The sequence below is a fragment of the Amblyomma mixtum genome, unplaced genomic scaffold (genome assembly GCF_055824585.1).
Source record: "Amblyomma mixtum isolate Tamu unplaced genomic scaffold, ASM5582458v1 scaffold_46, whole genome shotgun sequence".
Classification (NCBI taxonomy): domain Eukaryota; kingdom Metazoa; phylum Arthropoda; class Arachnida; order Ixodida; family Ixodidae; genus Amblyomma; species Amblyomma mixtum.
The window spans coordinates 75,850-99,719 of NW_028317743.1; the positions used below are offsets into that span (position 1 = coordinate 75,850).

A 23,870-nucleotide genomic window follows, 5' to 3' on the forward strand; every position below is an offset into this window, starting at 1 on the left:
CGATCGCAGAGTTTCCACAGCCTAATGACAAGAAAGCTATACGTAGATTCCTTGGATTGTGCGCTTATTACCGGCGATTCGTCAAGAACTTTTCGCGCATCGCTCAACCTTTGACCCAACTTACCAAGGCTGACGTGCCTTTTAAATGGGAAAGGCCGCAAGAGGAAGCTTTCAAAGAGCTGAAGCGCCGCTTACAGTCCCCTCCTGTGCTCGGACACTTTGATGAAAACGCCGAAACCGAAATTCATACAGATGCAAGCAGTGTGGGCTTAGGAGCGGTCCTCGTTCAGAAAGATGGTAAACAGGAGAAAGTTATCGCGTACGCAAGTAGTTCACTGTCGAAAGCAGAAGCCAACTAATCGACGACCGAGAAAGAATGTCTCGCCATTATTTGGGCCATGTCCAAATTTCGACCCTACCTGTACGGACGACCATTCAAGGTTGTGAGCGACCACCATGCTCTGTGCTGGCTTGCCAATTTAAAGGATCCCACTGGCATGCTCGTTGGAGCTTGCGTCTTCAAGAATTTGACATAACTGTAGTCTACAAATCTGGCCGCAAGCATTCCGACGCGGACTGCTTGTCCCGAGCTCCCGTCGACGCAGCACCGGAAGAGGAAGATGACGACGCTTTCTTAGGACCGGTAAGCGCGAGCAGTTTCGCGCAGCAGCCGCGCTCGGATCCTGAGTTGCAAAGCCTAGTTGCTTATCTGAAAGGCAAGACCGCATCGCCTCCACGAGGGTTCAAGCGCCAACTGTCGTCCTTCGTCGTTCACAATAATGTCCTCCTGAAGAAGAACTTCGCGCCCAACAGGACAGTGCATCTTCTTGTCGTGCCCAAAAATTTCAGGCAAGAAATTATGCAGGCATGCCATGATGAGCCGACTGCAGGGCATCTCGGTATTGCTTGCACGTTGCACCGCATCCAGGAGAAGTACTATTGGCCGCGGTTAGCTGCCGATGTTTCCAATTACTTGAAAACGTGCCGTGAGTGTCATCGACGCAAAACGCCTTCGACTAGACCAGCCGGACTCCTGAACCCCATACCACCTCCAACTAAGCCCTTTCAGCAAATTGGGATGGACCTCCTCGGCCCCTTTCCGACTTCATCATCGGGTAGCAAATGGATCATCGTGGTCACCGACTACATGACCCGATACGCCAAAGCAAAAGTGTTGGTACCGCAACAGAAGTCGCTAAATTTTTGTCGAACAAATTCTCCTGCGACACGGCGCCCCCGAAGTGCTCATCACAGACAGAGGAACGGCGTTTACAGCGGAGCTGACGCAAGCCATTCTCAACTACAGTCAGACAAGCCATCGGAGGAGAACTGCCTATCATCCACAAACCAACGGACTCACAGAGCGTCTGAACAAGACCATCGCAGACATGCTCTCCATGTACATCGACGCCGAGCACAAGACGTGGGACTCCATTCTGCCCTACGTGATCTTCGCCTATAATACTGCCGTCCAGGAGACAACCAGGTTTACCCCATTCCAGCTGTTATACGGCAGGAAGCCCACGACAACACTCGACGCAATGCTCCCGCACGTTTCCGGTGAAGACAACCTCGACGTCGCCGCCTACCTTCATCGCGTCGAGGAAGCCCAAAGACGTGTGCGGCTTCGCATTCAAGACCAGCAGCACACCGACGCCCGACGCTACAATCTGCGCCGACGACACACGCATTACAAGCCAGGTGATCGTGTTTGGATATTGACGCGAGTTCGCCGCCGTGGATTGAGTGAAAAGTTGCTGCGACGCTACTTTGGCCCGTACAGGGTTCTCCGTCGCATCGGTGACCTCGACTATGAAGTCATTCCCGGCGGCACGACAGCATCTCAGCGACGCCGCATACGCCAGGAAGTCGTACATGTCGTACGCCTGAAGCCATATTATGAACGCTAAAGGACTCGAAGTTTTCATTCTCCGTGTTTATTTTCATTTTAAAGCATCGAGACGATGCTTCTTTGGAAGGGGGGTAATGCCACGTATCATTGTAGTGTTTTTTTCGTTCACGCTTAAGGCTGCAGGAAAGGGTTGTTATCACTTTTGTTCGTGATGTGAGAAGCGACCGGACTAATCTCGATTGTTCACAGCCATGAACAGCTGTATCTACTTGTTTCTAGATTACTCTAGATGATCTCGACCTGTTATCTCGAAGTTTCCTTGCCGGCTTTAAATTGAACGATGCCGCGAGCAGCGGGCATTCGTAGTTGGACGATTGCAGAGCACACTTGTTGCTTACGCCGCCACCGAGTGATTTAGTTTTGCGGGCGCAAGTCAGCCCAAATAAAGAGCTTCGTTTGCAAATCTTTCTGGCGTCTTCCTGACCGCTGGACTGCCGTCACTACAACGTGACAGTATTAATTATGTATTTGTAATGCCTCAACTGCGTATGTGTGGATACGGCTCTGTATACAGCATACTGTATTGAAAACAGTACAAAAAAGTACATACAAGACGTGTGCATCAGCGATGTAAGATTACACGCACAAAAGCGCAAAAAAATTATAACACCAAAGCAAACGAGAGAGGGTCAGTAAATTATTGCATCATGAATGATAAAGCAATTGGTGCAAGAAAACACGCGGCGCAGTTTAAGGTTTGTAGTAGTGGGCTTACACTTCGTCTGAGGCAGTTTAAAGAGGTGAAAAGTAATTGATGAACGTAGCACTAAGGCGCAGCAACCATTTGCATTGCTGCGCATTAACGCATAGTAAAAACCAGGGGAGTCAGCCGCGGTGGCTCAATGCTGGCCGCGGCGGCCACGTTTCGATGATGGAGTAACGCGTAAGACACCCGTGGTCTGTGCGATATCAGCGGCATTAGAAATACCCAGATGTTGTAAATTAAGCAGCAGTCTTCCACAACGGCTCCAATATGCATCTTTTCTTCGCTCACGGCGAGGTTGAACTGTCCACCGAACTGTCTTCGAATCTGTCAGTCTTGTTGCCATTGGTAGCATAAGAGGGTTCGCGCACAGCTTCTGCCCTCACCGTTCGATCACGTTTCTACGAGGTACTCGTGGTAATACAGGACATACCATGTCCGCCGCTATGAACGAGGGTGGCGCTAGTGAACACTCTCAAGGTTCGCTTACACTATACATAAATATCTCCGAAAGGAGAAAATTGGACAGCCGTTTATATAGCTCAGTTTGTAGAGCACCGGACGTGATATTCGGAGGTCAGGGCTTCTGACCCATAGGGGAAGAATAAAACCACAATAAATGAATAGGCAAGATTTCGAAAGCAATTAATAATAATCACGTCACTTTAGCCGTTCGGTTGCACAACAAAGGAGTACAGCTCTGAGAAACTACGCACTTGGAAAAAGCGTGATGACGCTTAAGGTTAGCTTTTGACAGAAGAAAGCGCTAACGTTTGATTTCGCATAATTACTTAATTCCCAATTCACATATTTTAACACCCTTATGTACGCATCAGTACATGTCTCCGAGACAACTAAATAAGTAAATGAGCGCAACGCATTCTTGGAACAACGAGCCTTTGAGACCTATAAGTAGCGTGCTCGTCTCGTAGTCAAGGGGTCCTGGGTTGCTTTCCGACCTAAGTCATCCGCCTTTACTTTTCACCGCGATTGCTTTGCTTATTATAAATAAGTGATTGTAAGACGCTTGAAACCGAGACCAATGCTCTGGGATTAAAGTATCTGACATTTTATTTTATTTGCTGCCTTGAGGTTTTTCGTGCTGGAACAACAATGACAACACCAATGCCGGGTTTTCTGCGAAACGAAGCCCTGACCATTACATTGGCCGTCTATTACAGCATTATATAATGCAAAACTTGAGCGCAAACGTTGAAGCATTTTAACGAGAGTCAATCGCACACGAAACACAGCAGCGTAGCTTGCTCTCGGATTCTCCGGCGCACCTCTTCTCGTCCGGAGCGTTCCTCAGCAGCCGCCACAAAGGAAGCATGGAAGATTCCATCATACTCGCTGTACCCTCCCTTGCTTCCTCCTCAATCGTTCGCCTACTGCCGCCATCGTCTTCCTGCAATTTCCTCCTGACGCCTCTGCCCTCCTCCTCCGCTTTCCTTCTCATGCTCCAAGCGTACCGTCTTTGTCAAAAGTAACCAGGCTGCATGGTTTGCTTCTAGGTTGTATAGTGGAGCCCTTGTGGCTTTCCTAAAGATCAAAAACTGTTGGAAGGTAAGAAGACCGCCAGTCCTTACCTTTAACGACGATTTAAGCTGCAGGGAAGATGTAACGGCTCTACCGTTCAAGCTAGAAGCAAACCATGCAGCCTGGTTACTTTTGACAAAGACTGTACATTCCTCCTTCGCTTTCTTCCTCGTATTGCCGTCGCTATAGCCTTACTCTCATCCTTCGCTGTGCTTCTCCTTTCGTGTAATCGCTGAAGCCTTATTTACGAGATAGCGTTACAAGCTCCCTGACCCAAAAAATCCGGCGTCGGCGTTGTCGGCGTTGTGAGAGAACATTCACGAGCATGAGACACTGACAGGTGGCGCCCATAAAGCAATCTAGCGTGCAGGTGGGCCGCCTAGGTGAAGCGAATTTGCGGCATCATCAAAACCTGCCCACCGGAAAGTGAGCAAACTGTCCACCCTGGCAGGTGGCAATTAAATTAATGATTGGCAGCCGCCCATCGATGGGAGCACCAGCTGCCATCCTAGGGCAGTGGCGCCTCTCGTAACCGGTTCACAACTGCGCCAGGAGCGGTATGAGCACTCCAAAGAGTGTATGGACGTAGAAAATGACCTACAGCACATATCGCCCTCAACCAATTACGCTATCTCGGCATATCCTTGAAGCGGAGTTTGATGATCCTTAAGGGTCACAGGTTGGATTAGAAGGGGAGGGAAGCGTAGCAGGGCGCGGCAAAACTTTAGGAGGGCGAACGAGAGTAAGTAGTTTGCAGGGAAAGAATTGGCGCGGCTGGCACAGGACAGGGTTAATTGGAGTGATAATGGAGAGGTTTATGGCCTGCAGTGACCGCAGTCAAGATGATGATGATGATCGATGATCTATTTTTGCACAATAAAGCCAAGATTTCCTGGGGCGTTGCACCGAGGATAATGGTGTTTTAAAAATTCCGAACACTTATACGGCTAATAATAAATGCCGGCTAAAAATCTTAAATTCTAATCAATTGCCTGACTGTGATGAATAAATAGTTAACTATCAGAACTTTTTCGAAGAAAATCATAATTTACACCGAAAAGCCTGTTTTTGGACAGTGCTTAGCCTTCCCTTAAACGCCTGATATATCGCTTTATAAGCATTCCACACCACGAACGAGTGACTTTACAATGTTGTGGACTGTTCACGATGGTCCAAGGGCTTGATCTGGAAAGCTGAAAGCTATATTCAAATAGAGCACGACCTACAGAGCTCTCACTGCTTTAGCTTTCTGTTTTTTTGCGAGAACCTGTAAACCGTTAATTTCAGTCCCGTGCCAGTCTTCATGGCACTGTCACCGGCTTGTCTGCTTGTAACCGCCACGTGACAATAGTCCAGTAAATTTATAACCCAAGTCTTGCATGCGACGATAAGACAGCAGAATTTGTGTTAAAATGAGTGTCACTTCTTTTCACAGCGCACAAGCGGCCGTAATGTAGCGCCCAAATGCGAAAGCCATGCAAGGACTTCAACAAGGTGTGCCGGATGATCAGGAATTCGCCAGTCTGCGTAGCTGAGCATTGAATTCCCGTCTCACTCAGTCGTTGTGGCTTCCAGTTCTTTGCACTACCAAGAAAATAAAGATATCTTACCGCGATAACGTACAATATAACAGTAATAAAACAATTGGAAACGCTCGATGAAGGGTGGTGTCAATTACCGAACATCATCAAATTTGTTGCTCATCAGAGGATGCTGAGCTCCCTTCGCGTCCTCTCGGTTGCTGTGCATATCTTTTTAAATTTACTTCGTTTCGTATAAAAGTACATCCGCCGTGAAAAGTTTACAGGGCACGCAAGTTGCAAAAAAAAAAAAAAACTTAGGGGACTCCTTAACCCCATTCGCAAAGAAGAAAACGCGATAGTATTTAGGTTGCCTGCTATGGTGTGTCAGTAAGTGTCTCGTGTTCTTGCGGTTCTGCCACTGAAACTCCGGCTGGAACTTGTTCCATTGCGCTTATATGCTATGCAATAGTGTCCTTATAGATTGTTCTTGTACCTACCATTGATTATCATACCTCATTGTACTATTCTGACCCACCAATCCACCTTCACTCCCAAATTCCACTCATTTATTTCACTCACAAATTGTGACTAAACCACCGTGTCTCATTTTCTGGGGTTAGCCTACTTTTAACATTCAGGAGGTCGTTTGGAATTTCCTGGAGCAGCTGAACTTCTAAATTTCGCGGGTTCTAAGAATTTATAAGTTGGCGCTGCCCTAGGATTGGCCCACTCATGGTCACGTGTTCTTGATCATATCACGGCCCTCTGCGTCGCAGTGATAGATCGCGAGAAGACTTCATGCGTTTACTTGCGCAGTGGGCCAGCGTTAAGAAATGGGCCACTGCTCCGGCAGGTCATGTGACCTTATGATGACATGACAAGTTGGTGCGATATCTCTAGACCAGTCATGGAATTTTGTTGCAGAGAAGACGAAAATTATTCTGAGGCGAGAACCGAAATGCAATCTAATTAAATGTTAATTTTGTGCAAGCCACCCCTGGTAAACTGAAATGGTGGAGTTCCTGTATTCTTTAGGTCGAGCAACCAGGCTGCACAGGAATACTTTTGTTCGGCGAGTCGTTTCACTAGCAGAACTTTTGACGTCGGATGCACATTATATTTCAGAAGGCTAGACACGATTCTCGCAAAGGTAAGATGAACGTGGCTCTTAGGCTTAAAAATTCACATATGCTGTTAGAGTAAATAAATTCGGTCACACAGAGGCATTGATGACGAATGCAACCCATTGATAGAGCAGCGGCGCCAAATTTTGCTCCCTTTTTATCTCTGGAAAATGATGCGCAGCACGTTACAAAATATAGAGAGCCGCATAAATTGCGCAAACCAGTGATAACTAATTTTATCCATGTATTCATGAAAGAAATCCTGGAAAGTGGTTGAGGGGGGATTTTGGAAGACAAGCGACGGGGACAGTGTGGCAGACTCCATCTTCGTTAGCATGGCCGGTTGACAATGCAGCACCAGCATCCGATGTTACGAGTGGGGACGGTAGTGTGACATTCATGAAGACAGCAAAGGGGGCTTCCAAACGAAACTGTTTATTGGGCTTACTAGTGCCTACAAAGAACTTAGTTACTCGCCGGCTTCGGTAGCAACTAGCGTGCTCGGTGGCCGTCGAAAAGAATGTATGTCGCTCTCGGCCACGCCCAACTGAAAGCCAAGAAAGAACCATCGAGACAAGGCGCCAGAGCAACTACACCAATCAGAAACAATGTGGACGCTCTTGGGCATGGCGGTGATCATTAAAGAAAAGTCTCCACGCATCTCGCATCACAAATAAAATGATGAAGCCGTGTGCCGGCAGCTATGAGCATGAACTGTTTGTTCATGCTCATAGCTGCCGGCACACGGCTTCATCATTTTATTTGTGATGCTGTTTGCACAAAGATGGCAATGTAGCAGGTCTGGTCAAGTATTAAATGCTGCGCTGGTGGGGGAGTGCGTTGTCGGGTTCAGGTCACCAAGACCAGGGCCGTACCACGGGCCTGGTTATGCACTATCATCGACAAAGTAAATTTTTTAACACCGCGGAGATTTCCTCTCGTTACGGGATCCGAACCGCCGTCGGCTTGCAACAGTGGCATATCCTTTACCTCCTCTACATCGTTGGCGTTATGATTTTGAGTTGATGTCATTATCCTTCGTTTGTTCTCCAATCAGGTCTGCTCTCTACCTATTTCAACATTAGTCCTATCATTTTGCCTTCCACATGTCGTTGCGTTGTCCTCAATTTAAGTAATACTATTTGCGTTAGTCTCCACGTATCTTCAACATGGGTGAGTACCAGTTATATGCACCGGTTCTAAACTTTTATCTTCAGAGATAATTGTAAGCAGCCATTCATTACCTGAAAGTACCTGCCAAATGCGCTTTATGCAATTCTTATTGTTGTAGTTATTTCACAATCGTTGTCTTTATCAGCGGTCACTATCAGCCTTAAATAGAAGCATTCCTTACGACTTCCAGCGCTCAGCTATCAATCGTAAACTGCTGTTTCTTTTCGACACCATTGAACATTAGTTTAGGTTTGTGCATATTAACTTCTCGATCAACTGGTCTGCTATATACAAGGTTTTGTGGACTGTTTTTTTTTCTGGCAACGCTGCGGTTAGCCATAAAGGGATTATGAAATAAATTTATTGATATTGCGTAACGATAGGCAATCCATCACTCGTCACCCCAGCGCAAGAATTGTTGAGCTAGCATCAATAACAACGAAGTTATAGACGATTAAAAAACACGCTCCTCCTCTCCCCCCTCAACTCGTACGCGCGGAGCACCATAAAAAAATAAAGAAAACAGCTCCGGGACTGGGCACCGCCCATGAATACGTCATTCGCTGGCGTTCCATTTACGACTTCCGGTTGTCGCACTCCCGAGGAGCAGCGTGCGTCGGCAGCGTCTCTCCGGTCTCTACGCTTTCTTGGCTCCCGAACTCGCGACAGAAAGAGGCGGCAGAGGTAGATTGAAAACATACGCGCGAAGGCAAAGCCCTGGCTCGCGCTTGCCCTAGGGGGTCGCGCGGCGGCTCGAGCAGACGATTTTCACCGCTCCCGGAAGTGTGCCCGTGACGTCATAGCTGCCGCGGCTCGAGCGAATGACAGCGTGTGGTGGCCTGCCGACGTCATGGGACTAGTGACGTCTGTTTTCCCGATTTTGGTTCCAAAATGGCTCCTTACGAAGACACCGAACGGCCCGGGAATTTTAAAAAACACGATTTTTAAAAATTGATAATAAAGTGCCGGCTCAGTTCCAAAGACTCATACTTGGTGTCAATACTTCTGAGCATCACTTCTAACATTTACAAGCGGCTTTTAATTCTTTGCATGGCCCCTTTAAAAGATTTCCTTCTTTAATTAAAGCTGGTGGGTCACCTGAACCGGCGCCTTATCAAACACTGCGCGGAGTTCTCATGCCGCGAAAAACAGCGTGTTACACGTCATCTTGATTGTAAAACATTTTTTTCACCGGAAAAAGCTTGATCAGAGGTCGCGTTAAGTGGTCGAGAGTACATAGCCCTCGACGTCTTCAAGGCCTTTAAGAGCTTATACAGTCGTGACCAAGACGTGTTAGCAAATTTGTCTGCGTTTCAGATTGGTCGAAGCGGTCGTGACGTCACTGCGGGCGAATTTTGACGGCTGTCCATCAAAATATGTGACACTGCGCAATTTCCTTTCCTGAAATACAATTTTCGACTGGTGTCCACCGAGATATGTGAGATAGTTACTGCTTAATTTCCTTTCCTCACATACAATTTTCATTTTCTTCATTATGACCCCCTTTCTCTTTCTTCTTTCACTCCACTTCCTCCCTTCCTGTACAGTGCGTTTCAGGTGTCCACCGAGATAGCAGAAAATTACTGCGCCATTTCCTTTCCTCAAAAAGCGTTGCGTTCAAAGGGCAACGCATCGCGCCGAACGGGTGGTGGCGTTCTGGACTCCCTGGCACCGCTACAATAGGCTGTGGCGTTCCACTCCTAAAGGCAAAAATTAAGCGTTATTAATCGGCAGTTAATTCATGCACCTACAGAATGTGAAGTGAACAATCGCATAACAGACTGCAGCACTCATGCTTTCGCCGCCTTTCACCACTTTAGCCGCTAATGTCCCAAGTAATTTTTGACGGGTGTCCACCGAGATATGTGAGACAGTTACTGCGCGGTTTCCTTTCCTCAAATACAATTTTCGACTGGTGTACACAGAGATATGTGAGACAGTTACTGCGTAATTTGCTTTCCTCAAATACAATTTTCATTTTCTTCATTACGGCCACACTTTCTGTTTTTTTCTTTCACTCTCACTTCCTCCCTTCCTGTACGGTGCGGTTCAAGTGTCCACCGAGATGAGAGAGAATTACAGCGCCATTTCCTTTCCTCAAAAAAGCGTTGCGTTCAAAGGGCAACGCATTGCGCCGGACGGGTGGTGGCGTTCCGTGGACTCCCTGGCAGCGCTACAACACGCTGTCGCGTTCCACTCCCTAAGGCAAAGATTAAGCGTCATTAATTGGCAGTTAATTAATGCATCTGCAGAATTTGAGCAATCGCGTAGCAGAATGCAGCACTCAGGCTTTCGCCTTTCACCACTTTAGCCACGTAAGTTCCTCGGGAATTTTTGTCAGCCCACTCCACCGCCAAAACTTGCGTTCTGGGGTCCGAGCTAGCCAGCACGGTCTTCCACTACTCGAGAGAAGGAGCGGTAACTAGATCACCCGGACATGGCTCTATTTTACAATCCCACAGGATATGATCGTAGTTGGCTCGTCTGTACCAGCGCAAATCTTTTGTAGGGAGAGCTACACTACGCCAGCCGCTTCACGAGATCAGCGTGGCTGCGCGCTGAGCCATGGCACGACGCCTCGCCAGCTTTGCGCATGCGCAGAGTGACGTCGGAGCACGCAGCTGCTGTGCGCGCCGCGCGCCTCGCCGCGTTGGTAGAGGTCAGTTCAGAGGGTCATATGTCTTCTTCTACTAGGGGTGTGCGAATATTCGAAATCTTCGAATATAATTCTAATATTATATTTTTAGTATTCGTATTCGATTCGAAATACAAGTATTCGTGTTGTCTCGAATATTCTACCCGACGCGAATATTCGTATCTAGCCGAATCTTCATTGTGAGCACCGGCGTTCATTTCGGTCCGCAAGCCCTATCGACAAAGACATAACAACAGGGCGGTGCCCAGAGCACTGCGTATGGACCGCCAAGGGCCATGCCGTAGCTGACTGCGCTGGTGAGCTTCTTTGTGGCTATACCTGCGAAGCTGGTGTAGTCAGAGCTGTGCACGAAGTACCTCGCAATACGTGCCAGTTCAGTGCCAAGTGAGAGGGCATTTTCTGTGGCTGGAGGAGTCGTTTCAGCTAGAAAACTACTTCTGCCTGACCATGTGGACCAGCGGGTTTTCCTTCACGACAACCTATTATGTTCATCCCAGCAACGCGCGTTCGTGCTCACGGCAAGCAATGCTGTGTACCAGCCATATTCTCTAAAGAAGAACTGCAGATTGGGCTAGTTGGTGTAGATTCATAGTGATGGTTCAACAGCGCAAACACACACAGACCAAGAAGGAGAGCAGACACACACAGCGCTGAACTTACAACTGATTTTTTATTGTTGTTGTTGTTGTGACTGAGAGAAGGATGAAAAGGAAATTGCACGGGCCTGCTACTGGCTCTAGCCAAGCCACCACCGCTGCCAACGTGCAGATAGAGGAGAGGTAAGAGATCAGAGGAAAGAGAAAAAGGTAAGAAAAGACGCGCGTCGCAGCAACAACTGCGTCCGCCGGAGCGGACGCTGCTGAAAAAATCAGATAAGGGCCGAAGCCGCGCTCTCCGAAGCGAGATCAGATACTCGATTGATTTTTTATTAGGAAGAAGCATGTCATTATATACACACACGAAAACAACACACATGAAAAAACAGCGCACATGCGCAATGTCAACAATCTCATAGTACTAAAAAAGGTAAAAACCGCTTTAAAAGCACGTGTGTATCCACAGAACCACTATCCACTGTGTAGCATTTTCATTTCCCTTACAGATAATGTTACAGATGGCGCACTCACGCACCCTTTATCTTTCCTTTTAATGTGAAAGGCTTCAGCAATTTCCCTAGTGCGCTGGTCAGAATGACGAAACAACACATCAGTATCACCAAAAAACGGCGTGCATTTGCATGTGAAACAATGCTTTGCTAGGTTTGTTTCCTTGTTCTTTAAAGAATTAGCGTGCTCCATGAGCCGCACATTAATACAGCGGCCAGTCTGGCCGATGTAGGTTAGGCCGCAGGACAAGGGGATCTGATAAACTACGCCAGTCTTACAGGGAACATATCTTGTTACATGATTGATGTTGCAAGCATCTCTTCTGCGCCCCTCATGCCTTCTTTGAACCGCCGCTCCCACTCTTTCTAGCTTGTTCGGAGCAGAAAACAGAACTTCTACCCCATGCTTGCTCCCCACTTTCTTAATCCGGTGTGACAGCGCGTGGACATACGGCATAACCACTATCTTTCTTCTTCCTTCTTCCGATCCCTTCTGCTGCCCAGACGTGTTTGCAGGCGATTTCAGTGCACGGAGGACTTTGCCTGCACTCGAGACGAGCACTGAATCCGGGAAACCAGCTTCCCTACATCTGTTTGCCTGGGCTAAGAGAGTAGATATCATTTTATGACCACAAGATTTCTTCACTGCCATGCCTAAGCATCCCGTAACAATACCACTTTTTACGATCTTAGAATGAAAGGACTTGTAATTTAAAAGGGGCTTTTCACTCCTAGGCGAATACTGCCAACACACATGATTGGGTTGGAAAACAACTTTAAATCAAGAAATCGCAAGCTTGTTTCTTGAGGGACTTCATGCGTGAACGTCAGTCCCGACCCATTACGTGCAAAAACATCAAGGACACTTGATACAAATTCCGGATTCACGGACCTAGCTAACACTAGCTAACACTTGAGTAACACGTTTGTTGAGTGGGATGGTCAACTTTATATGCAAAAATCAGGTGTGTGCATAGGTGCCAAGGTAGCACCCGTTCTAAGCAACATTTATCTAAGCCGGGTTGATATGAAAATTGAGAGTGATTTGGCCGGATGCTGCATACGCATTTTCCGTTACGTGGACGATTTCTTAGTGTTAGCTAGGTCCGTGAATCCGGAATTTGTGTCAAATGTCCTTGATGTTTTTGCATGTAATGGGTCGGGACTGACGTTCACGCATGAAGTCCCTCAAGAAACAGACTTGCAATTCCTTGATTTAAAGTTGTCTTTCGAACCCAATCATGTCTGTTGGCAGTATTCGCCTAGGAGTGAAAACCCCTTTTAAATTACAAGTCCTTTCATTCTAAGATCGTAAAAAGTGGTATTGTTACGGGATGCTTAGGCATGGCAGTGAAGAAATCTTGTGGTCATAAAATGATGTCTAGTCTCTTAGCCCAGGCAAACAGATGTAAGGAAGCTGGTTTCCCGGATTCAGTGCTCGTCTCGAGTGCAGGCAAAGTCTTCTGTGCACTGAAATCGCCTGCAAACACGTCTGGGCAGCAGAAGGGATCGGAAGAAGGAAGAAGAAAGATAGTGGTTATGCCGTATGTCCACGCGCTGTCGCACCGGATTAAGAAAGTGGGGAGCAAGCATGGGGTAGAAGTTCTGTTTTCTGCTCCTAACAAGCTAGAAAGAGTGGGAGCGGCGGTTCAAAGAAGGCATGAGGGGCGCAGAAGAGATGCTTGCAACATCAATCATGTAACAAGATATGTTCCCTGTAAGACTGGCGTAGTTTATCAGATCCCCTTGTCCTGCGGCCTAACCTACATCGGCCAGACTGGCCGCTGTATTAATGTGCGGCTCATGGAGCACGCTAATTCTTTAAAGAACAAGGAAACAAACCTAGCAAAGCATTGTTTCACATGCAAATGCACGCCGTTTTTTGGTGATACTGATGTGTTGTTTCGTCATTCTGACCAGCGCACTAGGGAAATTGCTGAAGCCTTTCACATTAAAAGGAAAGATAAAGGGTGCGTGAGTGCGCCATCTGTAACATTATCTGTAAGGGAAATGAAAATGCTACACAGTGGATAGTGGTTCTGTGGATACACACGTGCTTTTAAAGCGGTTTTTACCTTTTTTAGTACTATGAGATTCTTGACATTGCGCATGTGCGCTGTTTTTTCATGTGTGTTGTTTTCGTGTGTGTATATAATGGCATGCTTCTTCCTAATAAAAAATCAGTTGTAAGTTCAGCGCTGTGTGTGTCTGCACTCCTTCTTGGTCTGTGTGTGTTTGCGCTGTTGAACCATCACTATGAATATTCTCTAATATTTCCACTCTTATAAGAATAATGTTCGAGACTTTGATACTTTTTGTGCAGCCACACACACCTTTTGTGTTCATTTAATCATCGATAGGTGAACTGTGATGTTCTTGGGTGCTCAAATAAATGTTTTGTAGTGGTTAAATGCGTCTGTCCTTGATTATTCGATATTCGATTCGAAATTCGGAGCCAAGTATTCGTGTTCGATTCGTATTCGAAGAATTTGATATTCGCACACCCCTACCTTCTACTACAATCGGTTCCATGCCGCCGTCGAAGCGGCGACACGCCGGTGGTCCGAGCTCGAAGCTGCGTCTCTAGCGGCGTCGGTATCTGTGGCTGCTGCGCCGCAAGGCCTAGCCGCTCAGCTCAGCGCTGTTAGGAAAAGATATGGACTTGCCTCCTGATGTGGTTGTCCAGACCGGGAAAGGTTGGTATCGGAATGTTTCTGACGAGAAGCGAAGGCTGATAATACTAGCTTGAGACGGCTGGGTTCTGCTATCGTTTGACAAACAACGCATCAGCGATTTTTGAAGCGAAACGCTTCCCTACATCTCGCTCACCTCCTGCGTAGGCAAGCTCATGGAGCGTGTAATCCTAGAAAGACTGCAGGAGTACACGGATGCCAACGAGAGCATACCCCCAACCATGCTAGGCTTCAGAGGGAATTTATCCACGCAGTATGTCATGCTGCCGCTGAAGGCAGACGTGATAGACCCTGGGAGGGGCATGGGCACCGCATTCAGCATTCAGCATTCAGCATTCAGCACTGCTGCATTCAGCAGCAGTGGCACCGCAGGACCTACTATCCGTGCCCTAAAAACATCACCTTAATTTACAGGAGCCGATTGCGTACATCTGCCCCGGATGAGCTACCGCAGAATGACTGGCGATCGGAAACGTGGCTGGGAAACTGGCTGCTAACATCGACGTAGCTCGTGACGTCACCGCCCAACAGCTATAAAAGCAGCTTGCCACCGGGGATCTGCTTCACAAGCATTCAGCAGCAGTGGCACCGCAGGACCTACTATCCGTGCCCTAAAAACATCACCTTAATTTACAGGAGCCGATTGCGTACATCTGCCCCGGATGAGCTACCGCAGAATGACTGGCGATCGGAAACGTGGCTGGGAAACTGGCTGCTAACATCGACGTAGCTCGTGACGTCACCGCCCAACAGCTATAAAAGCAGCTTGCCACCGGGGATCTGCTTCACAAGCATTCAGCAGCAGTGGCACCGCAGGACCTACTATCCGTGCCCTAAAAACATCACCTTAATTTACAGGTTGGTTTTTTTTTTTCCTCCTTTTCCCCTTGAAATGCAACTTTAGCTATTTTTTTTCTGGTAGCCGCTGCTGCTGACAGCTCGGTCTGTCGTGACAAGTGAAAAATGGCTGACACATGTCTTGCATGCAACGAGCAGTTTTCTGAGGATGAAGCGTTTCTGACATGCTCAGAGTGTTGTTATGTGTATCATCTTGGCACATGTTCTGGGGTAAGTGAAGCCACATACAAGAAAAAGGCAGAAACTGCAAAAAAAGCATGGAAATGCCCAACATGCAAAACAGCTAAGGCTCGAAGCAACCATAGTGGCAAGAAAACAAGCGAGGAACCGGAAATGAATCTTGGAAGTGAAATTACAGATGTTCGTCTCGTGCTCACAGAAGTACTTGAGATCAAATCGAAAATCGACGCACTAGGAGAGATAAAGGCCACTGTGGATGGTATTGAGCAGTTTATGCAGGAAATGTCCACAAAATACGACGAAGTTTTGTCGAAAATGAAGCAACAGGATGCAGATATATCTGCCCTCGGAAAGCGAGTGGAAAAACTCGAGGTTCTCGTAGCAGAACAAGAAAACCAGGAATTAAGGCAACAAGTTAACGAACTAGAGCAGTACAGCAGACGCCAAAATTTAGAAATACTTGGGCTGCCCCATCATGAAAATGAAAACCTACTGGAAAAGCTTAATGTCTTGGCCACTGATCTCGAACTTCCGCTGCTTTCCGAGGCAGATGTTGAGGCTGTTCATCGATTGCCCTCACGGTCTATCAAGGAGAGCACTAACAACGCGAGTGCTAGTAGTGACAGTGAGGTTGGGGAGAGTTTTAAGAAGGTTACACCTGTTCTTGTACGCTTCCTATCCCGTTCAACCAGAGACTTATGGCTTGCAAAAAAGGGACAGCTAAAGGAAGCGAAATCTAAAATCTTCTTCAATGAAAACCTGACAGCACAGAACAAGGCGCTCTTTTGGAAAATGAAAAAAACGGCCAAGGAAAAAGAGTATGAGTTTGCCTGGTTGAAGAATGGAAAAATGTTTGTTCGTCGTGGCCCCCGCAGCCGAGTTATCAGGATTAGGACGACTAACGATCTGGATAAGATACGTTGAGTAACAGGCCGTATGCACACCACGGTAACTGATAGCAGCACCCTTGAAAATGACAGCCTCGTTCGCATATTCTTATCATGATGCTGATTCGTTTAAACATTCCAAGCCTCTACGAGAAAAAAATCAACTTTCCTTATTCCATCTCAATGCGCAAAGCCTTCGGAATAAACAGGATTCTGTAGAAACCCTCCTAAATGCACTAGACCATAAATTTGAATTTTTAGCTTTCACTGAAACTTGGTTTACCAATGATTATGATGTCATACAATTTCCAGGATACAAATGCGCATCAGTTTCACGGAGTAATAAGAGAGGGGGAGGTGTGGCCATTTATGTAATGAACCACCTAAACAATGTCACCATTGAAGATTTCTGTGTCATAGATCAGCACTTTGAGTGTGTCATGTTAAAATGTGTTGGTACCATATTTGCCGTTATATACAGGCCGCCTTCTGGATCACAGGCAATGTTTTTAGTATTTCTTGAAAATATGTTAGAACAGTGCATGCAGTTTAAGTCGCCTGTAGTTATTTGTGGTGATTTCAATATCGATCTCTTATTGCCTGAATCTAATCAGCAAAGGATGCTTGATATTTTTTTCTCGTTTGGTTGTGAAAATGTGATACATATGCCAACTAGAGTGACTGATATGTGCCGTACTTTACTAGATGTGTGCTTCACAAGCTACAAAAAGGATGATGTGCAAGCAGGTGTACTGATAGCTGATGTTAGTGACCATTTGCCGATTTTCCTGTCATTTAAACCATACTTTACAACACAGAGTCATTCCAAAATCAGTGCACCGATTACATATAGAATCATTAATGAAGCAAAGACCACAATATTTAGAAACTTAGTAGCAGAAACAAGTTGGGCAGAGGTTTTTCAACTATCTGACCCCGTTACAGCATATGACGTCTTTATTAAAAAAGTTACCGAGCTTTATAATCAAGCCTTTCCTACAGTGCAATTCAAAAAGTGCAAAAAAGCCAGAAAACCATGGATAAATGCTGAACTTCTGAAAAGAATTAGAAATCGTGACAGACTATTTGCCTCTTTTATCAGAACGAAAAATATAGACAGTTTGATTGAGTATAAACGAATTCGTAACAAGTTAAGCTCTGATATTAAAAAAGCCAGGACCAGTTATTACGAACATAAGTTTACTGATATCTGCAACAACCCTAAACAGGTATGGAATACCGTAAACAAGCTAATGTCCAAAAATGAAAGAGACGGCATCTCTGAACTTGTTATAAATGGTGTGCCTTACACAGGGGCGTCGCTTGCTGACAAACTTAATGAGCATTTTCTCATATCAGGGGCTTCCAGTAAATCTCAGGCAAGTAACTGTGATTTTACATCGTATCTCACATCCAACATCGAAAGCTCAATGTTCATGTTTCCAACTACAGAATTGGAAATCTGCACAGTAATCAAAAACTTAAAAAGTAGCAGTGCATGTGGTGCTGATGATATTAAAGTTCAACCTATAAAATCCGTTAGTCACATGATTAGTGAGCCACTTACGCATATATGCAACCTTATTTTGAGTAGCGGAATATTTCCAGACAAACTAAAAATTGCAAAGTCTCCGTCATACACAAGGGAGGCGATAGAAATGATATAAATAACTATAGGCCAATTTCGGTACTACCAGTCCTCTCGAAAGTAATTGAACAGGTTATAAACATCAGACTACTAAACTTCTGCAAGCGAAACGATATCATCGCTGAACAGCAATATGGATTTCAGAAAGAGAAATCTACTGAAATGGCGCTAATAAAAATTAAAGATAAGATAATAGACAATTTTGAGCAGAAAATATATACAATAGGTGTTTTTCTTGACTTTAGGAAAGCATTCGATTCTATCAAGCACCCGATATTGTTATACAAGTTATATAAATATGGCATTAGAGGAACGGCTCTCACATTAATAAAGAATTACCTCTCAAATCGTCAACAGTACACGAACATTCCGAATGCAAAGTCCAGCTTAGGTCTGATACATTATGGAGTTCCGCAAGGATCAATCCTTGGGCCACTGTTATTTCTTCTTTATATAAATGATATAATTAACGTGCCCTCTACACCAGAAATAGTACTGTACGCTGACGATACCAATGTATTCTTCTGCGGACAAGATCTGGAAGCCCTCCAAGTAGAAACCAATATATGGCTGCAAAACTTATCCACATGGCTCCGCACTAACGAACTGCAGTTAAACACTAAAAAAACTAAGTACATTATATTCCGCGCACGTAACAAGTGCATTAAACAAGAAATACTGATTCAATTTTGTGATGAATCTATTGAACGTGCAATATCTCATAAATTTCTTGGCGTCATATTTCACGAACATCTCGACTGGTCCCCTCACATTGAAAAAGTTCGCACAGGTATCTCTAGGTCCATTGGTATCATGTATAAATTAAAGGACCTTTTGCCTATGTGGCTAAAGAAACAACTATACTACACACTGGTACATTCGCGTTTCCACTATTGTCTTCTTGTTTGGGGCACAGCACCTAAAACAAGCATAGAAAACATATACTTATTACAAAAGAAATTTCTGCGACTAATGGATAATGCACCATACCTTAGCCACACTGCCCCATTGTTTAGGAAACACCAATTGCTTACACTGTGGAATGTTATAAACAAAAAGATAGCGTTAGCCACTTACCAACAAATGCATTCTGATCCTGCCGCCTTTTGTCATAAGTATCTCACGAAACCACACAGCTACAACATACGGCACATAAGTTATAATAAGGAAAAAATACGTACTAACTACGGCGCCCAGAAACTTAGCTACAGAATTTCCAGTTTTTTAAACGATCACCATCCTGCTGTAAACATTATTCAAGAAAGCAAATCATTGAAAGCTTTCAAAAATTGCATCACCATGTATCTGTTGTCACTCCAGGCATAACCACTTCTTTTTTTCTTTTTTATTCTGTTGTCTCTCATAGTACTTCTCCAACTGTAGATAAATGTTTAAGATGAAATTACTTCAGTTCACTGTTAACCAATCCTTTCTGTATTTCCATTTCGTTTTTATGTCTATTTTACTCGCTGAATGTCTTGTGCTCTCGAATGGGAGCAAGAAGGGCGTGGACTCTTTGTCAGGCATCCTTTTGCCTTTTAGTCTGCGCCCTAGGCAACTGTACCATTGAGTTGTCTAAATAAACACTTTGACTTTGACTTTGACTTTGAAAACAGTAGTCGGCCTGGACCTCAACAAAGCCTTCGATAACGTGGCACACGACGCCATTCTGCAGAACCTATCAGACATTAACAAAGGAGAAAAAACCTTCCGATACATCCGCTCATTTCTCAGCCATAGGTCCGCGATAAAAAATTCCGGGGGCACTTTGGCTCTCTAAAGTGCTGCAAGGCGAAAGCGTTTTCTGGCGCACTGTTTGTGTTTATTTATTTTTTATGTTTCTAGTTTAGTTTAGTTTATGGGGTTTAACGTCCCTAAGCGACTAAGGCTATGAGAGACGCCGTAGTGGAGGGCTCCGGAAATTTCGACCACCTGGGGTTCTTTAACGTGCACTGACATCGCACAGTACACGGGCCTCGAATTTCTCCTCCAAAGAAATTCAACCGCCACGGCCGGGATCGAACCCGCGTCGCTCGGGACAGCAGCCGAGCACCATAGCCACTGAGCCACCGCGGCGGCCTATTTTTTATGTTTCATATTTTGTTTTCTTTTTATTTTTGTTCTTTTTTCTCAGTTTTATTGTTTTTATTTTCATATCTTATTTTTATTTACGTTTTATTTTTGTTTATTTTCCTATTTTTATTTTTTATTTTTCCTTTCCTTCACTTTATTCCTTTTATTTTATTTATGAAACCCATGCATTCACTAGATGCGCCTTCTTTCATGCTCGATTCTTGAGCCTTCGTGGCGGAGTGCGTTTAGAATGTTGAGTGTCCGATTTTCGATGGAATATCTTTCTTACGTTTCAAGACGTCAACTGTATGCAGACCACCTTGATATCATGTTACCTGTGCCTGTGTACCGTTCTCTGTACTATGGAGGTCCTAGAAGCGACGTTTTAAAAAGAGTAAGACGGATGCCAGTTAAAGCAACGGCGAAATCCTTTTTCTTCAAATTACATACTGGGACACTTCCAGTGAAAACTTGGCTTGAGAAAAAGGGAATATTTGTCCCGTGGACAACGAATTGTCTTCTGTGCAAGAAGCCAGAGACAATTGAACGTGTTTTCATAGGCTGTTGGACCCAATATTTCATTGGGATGTTCTTCAAAGAACGATAAAAAAGGAACTCCCAATAGATCCCTATGGCATCCGATTTCTACCTGTCGACAACAAAGAAGTACCCTATGATATGATAATGCTCCTTGCCCTCCACAGTTTATGGAAGACTAGAATGCAGGTACGGCACGCAGACGTCCGAGAAAACTTCATTGAGACCGTGGCGTATATCAGAGATGTATACCGAGCCCCAATCTAATCCACCGGATTGGCTTAATGTACTTGACGACTTGGTCACTATGAAACAATTTTAAACCACACGTGTCAGCCAAAGGACTGGCGGCACTTTTATCATTGTTTTGTTCAGGATCTGTATTGTTGTTGTGAGCCTGGCAATAAAGAAAAAAAAAGCCTTCGTGGCGGAGTGTTAGCGTCTCCGCTTCAAATGCCAAAGGCTCTGGTTCGATTCCCACCCTCAGCGCAGTTTCTTTTTAAGCTGTGACGCCGAAAGGCGGACAAATCTGCCGACGCGTCTGTCGACACGGCTGCCGACAGCGTCTGTCGACACGGCTGCCGACTGCGTCTGCTAACGACAGTATGAGGCATTAAAGGCTCTCGCCTTAATAACGGCAGACGAGATAGAGCCATTTGCTTTTCGGATAGGGGGCAGAGGGACGCCGCAAGGATCGGTTCTGTCCCCGTTTCTCTTCATTCTGTCTCCCATACAACTTCCGCCCAGACTAGAGGCCATACACAGGCTGCGACACACGTTCTACGCAGACGACATCACCCTCTGGACCACCAGCGAGAGCGACGGTCAGATAGAGGAAACGTTGCAACGCACGGTCGATACTATCGCGGAGCTGGCAGGTCAGGCAGGTCTAACATGCTCACACTCAAAATCGGTGCTACTGGTCATCAGAGACAAACCTAGAGGTCCCGGTCCCAGGCGACAAGCGCTCCCACCCGCAATTAACGTGTGCGTGGGGGGACTTCTCATTAAGGAAGTGCAGTCAATAAGGATCTTGGGGCTGTATCTACTAGCCAACAGGAAAAACAAGGAAACCCTCGAAAAGCTGAAAACATCAATTAATATGTCAATTAGGTTAATCATAAGGATCGCCAACCGCAAAAGGGAAGTCAAAGAAAGAAACCTCTGTAGGATAGTGGAGGCATTTATTCTGAGCAGGATGGTGTATGCACTACCATACCTTAAGCTAGATGCCGCGGAGAAAGGCAAAGCCGAGGCGATAATTAGGCAAGCGTACAAGGCAGCCTTCGGACTGCCAAACTTCACGTCGACAGAACGACTCTTGGGATTACGAATACGTAACACTCTGGAGGAGCTCAAGGAGGCACATCTCACGATGCAAACAGAAAGAGAAGCGCACCAAGCCAGGCACCATACTAGAGCGCCTAGGCATAGGCGTGGAACCACCACCCGCGGACACGGAAACACAGATACCCAAACTCATAAGGAAGGGACTGAGTATTGTTCGCACTATTGCAATATTAAGATTGTTCGCACTATCATTAAGGTTGCAGGGAAATGTAGATACTTCAGATTCTTGCAAACAAACACAGGTGCTCGTGATTATACTAGCCCACAGCGCTTCTGGTATCAATGCCGCGGCGTTTGAAAAACAGATTTGCGCCGGTTCAGATGTCGTATGACGCGCTGGTTTTTTTAAGGCAGGAGAATTGTTTTTAAAAGATCTGTTTTAGGAGATCTGTTTTAAGAGATCTTTAAATGATCTGGTTTTAGGAGATCTGGCAGGAGGCCTGCTTTTTAAACAGGAGATCTTCTAAGGCTAAGCGCTGCTTTGTTCGAACAAAAAACATTCGACAAAGCCTTGCGTATAGCAGACCGGTGGACCCAAAAGTTAATAAGCACAAACCTACCTAATTTAATCGTCAGTGGTCTCGAAAAGAAAGAGCAGTTACGATTGGTAGTTGAGCACTGGAAGTCGTAAGAGAGTACTTCCATTTAGGGCTGAGAGTGACCGAATATAAATGCCACAATTGTGAAATAACTAGAATATTAAGAACGACGTGGAGCGCATTTGCCACGCAATTTCAGATAATGAATGGCTATCTACACATATCTTTAATTAGAAAAGTGTATAGCAGCTGCATATTACCGGTACTCACCTTTGAGGCACATACGTGGACAATAGCGAAAACAGTTGTGCTTAAATTGAGGACAGTGCAACGACCTATGGGAGGGGAAATGATAGGCCTAGCCCTAAGAAATGGGCAGATAGCAGACTTGATTAGAGAATAAACGAAACTTAATGCCATCCACTCGAATTCAGAATGTCAGCAATGGAATGGAAGTAGAGAATCTGCGCCACTGTTGCAAACCGACCTCGGTTCTTATCCCATTACCGCGAAATTTTCAACATGATAAAAAAATTTTAGGTGTCGATGAAAATGCACAGCCAGGCACGTGGTGCGGCCTGATCTTGGGCACCAGAACCCGACAACGCACTCCCCCGCGCGGCGCCCCTCATATATACTGAGTCGCTTTGCGACGTTAAACGCCACTAAACCCATAAACCAGCATTCCTCCACGAGAACAGCATTTGGCCACCCTGGTGTAATACTTGACTGTAATGCTGCTACATTGCCGCGAATCTTTTTATAGTTTGTTAGCGGTCACAGCTGCCGGCACACAGGCTTTATCATTTTGTTTGTAACGCGAGGTCCGCCCAGACTTTTCTCGAATGATCGCAGCCATGCGCATGACCGTCCACAGTGTTCCATTGTTCCAGATTAGTGCAGTTTCTTTGGCATCATATCTCGATGGATCTGTCCCAGCTTTCAACTGGGTGTGGCCGAGAGCGGCAGATATTCTTTTCGACGACCGCCGAGCACGATTTTTGCTACCAGCACCGCCGATTAACTCATTTTTGTTTCTGTTTGCGAGTTTGTTTGTTTAACGTCCCAAAGCGACTCAGGCTATGAGGGACGCCGTAGTGAAGAGCTCCGGAAATTTCGACCACCTGGGGTTCTTTAACGTGCACTGACATCGCACAGCACACGGGCCTGTAGAATATTGTCACGTTTTAGTGACGGCAGTCCAGCGGTCAGGAATACACCAGAAATACTTGCAAACGAAGCTCTTTATTTCGGCTGACTTGCGCCCGCAAAATAACTGAATCACTCGGCGGCGGCGTAAGCAACAAACGTGCTCGTCGGTCGTCGAACTACGAATGTCCGCCGCTCGCGGCATCGCTCAATTTGAAGCC

At 45.8% G+C, this 23,870-nt stretch overlaps 1 protein-coding gene across 1 annotated transcript; it reads left to right on the forward strand.

Moving 5' to 3' along the window:
* The first annotated feature begins 15,380 nt into the window (after window positions 1-15,380).
* On the forward strand, window positions 15,381-16,700 carry LOC149324360 (uncharacterized). Its single transcript, XM_089565577.1, has one exon. The coding sequence runs from the start codon at window positions 15,392-15,394 to the stop codon at window positions 16,388-16,390; it is 999 nt and encodes a 332-aa protein (XP_089421703.1). The 5' UTR covers window positions 15,381-15,391; the 3' UTR covers window positions 16,391-16,700.
* Window positions 16,701-23,870: the final 7,170 nt, after the last annotated feature.

Bases quoted from the DNA above. Each gene is read 5' to 3' on its own strand.
- LOC149324360 (XM_089565577.1), top strand. From the start codon at position 15,392: ATGGCTGACACATGTCTTGCATGCAACGAGCAGTTTTCTGAGGATGAA.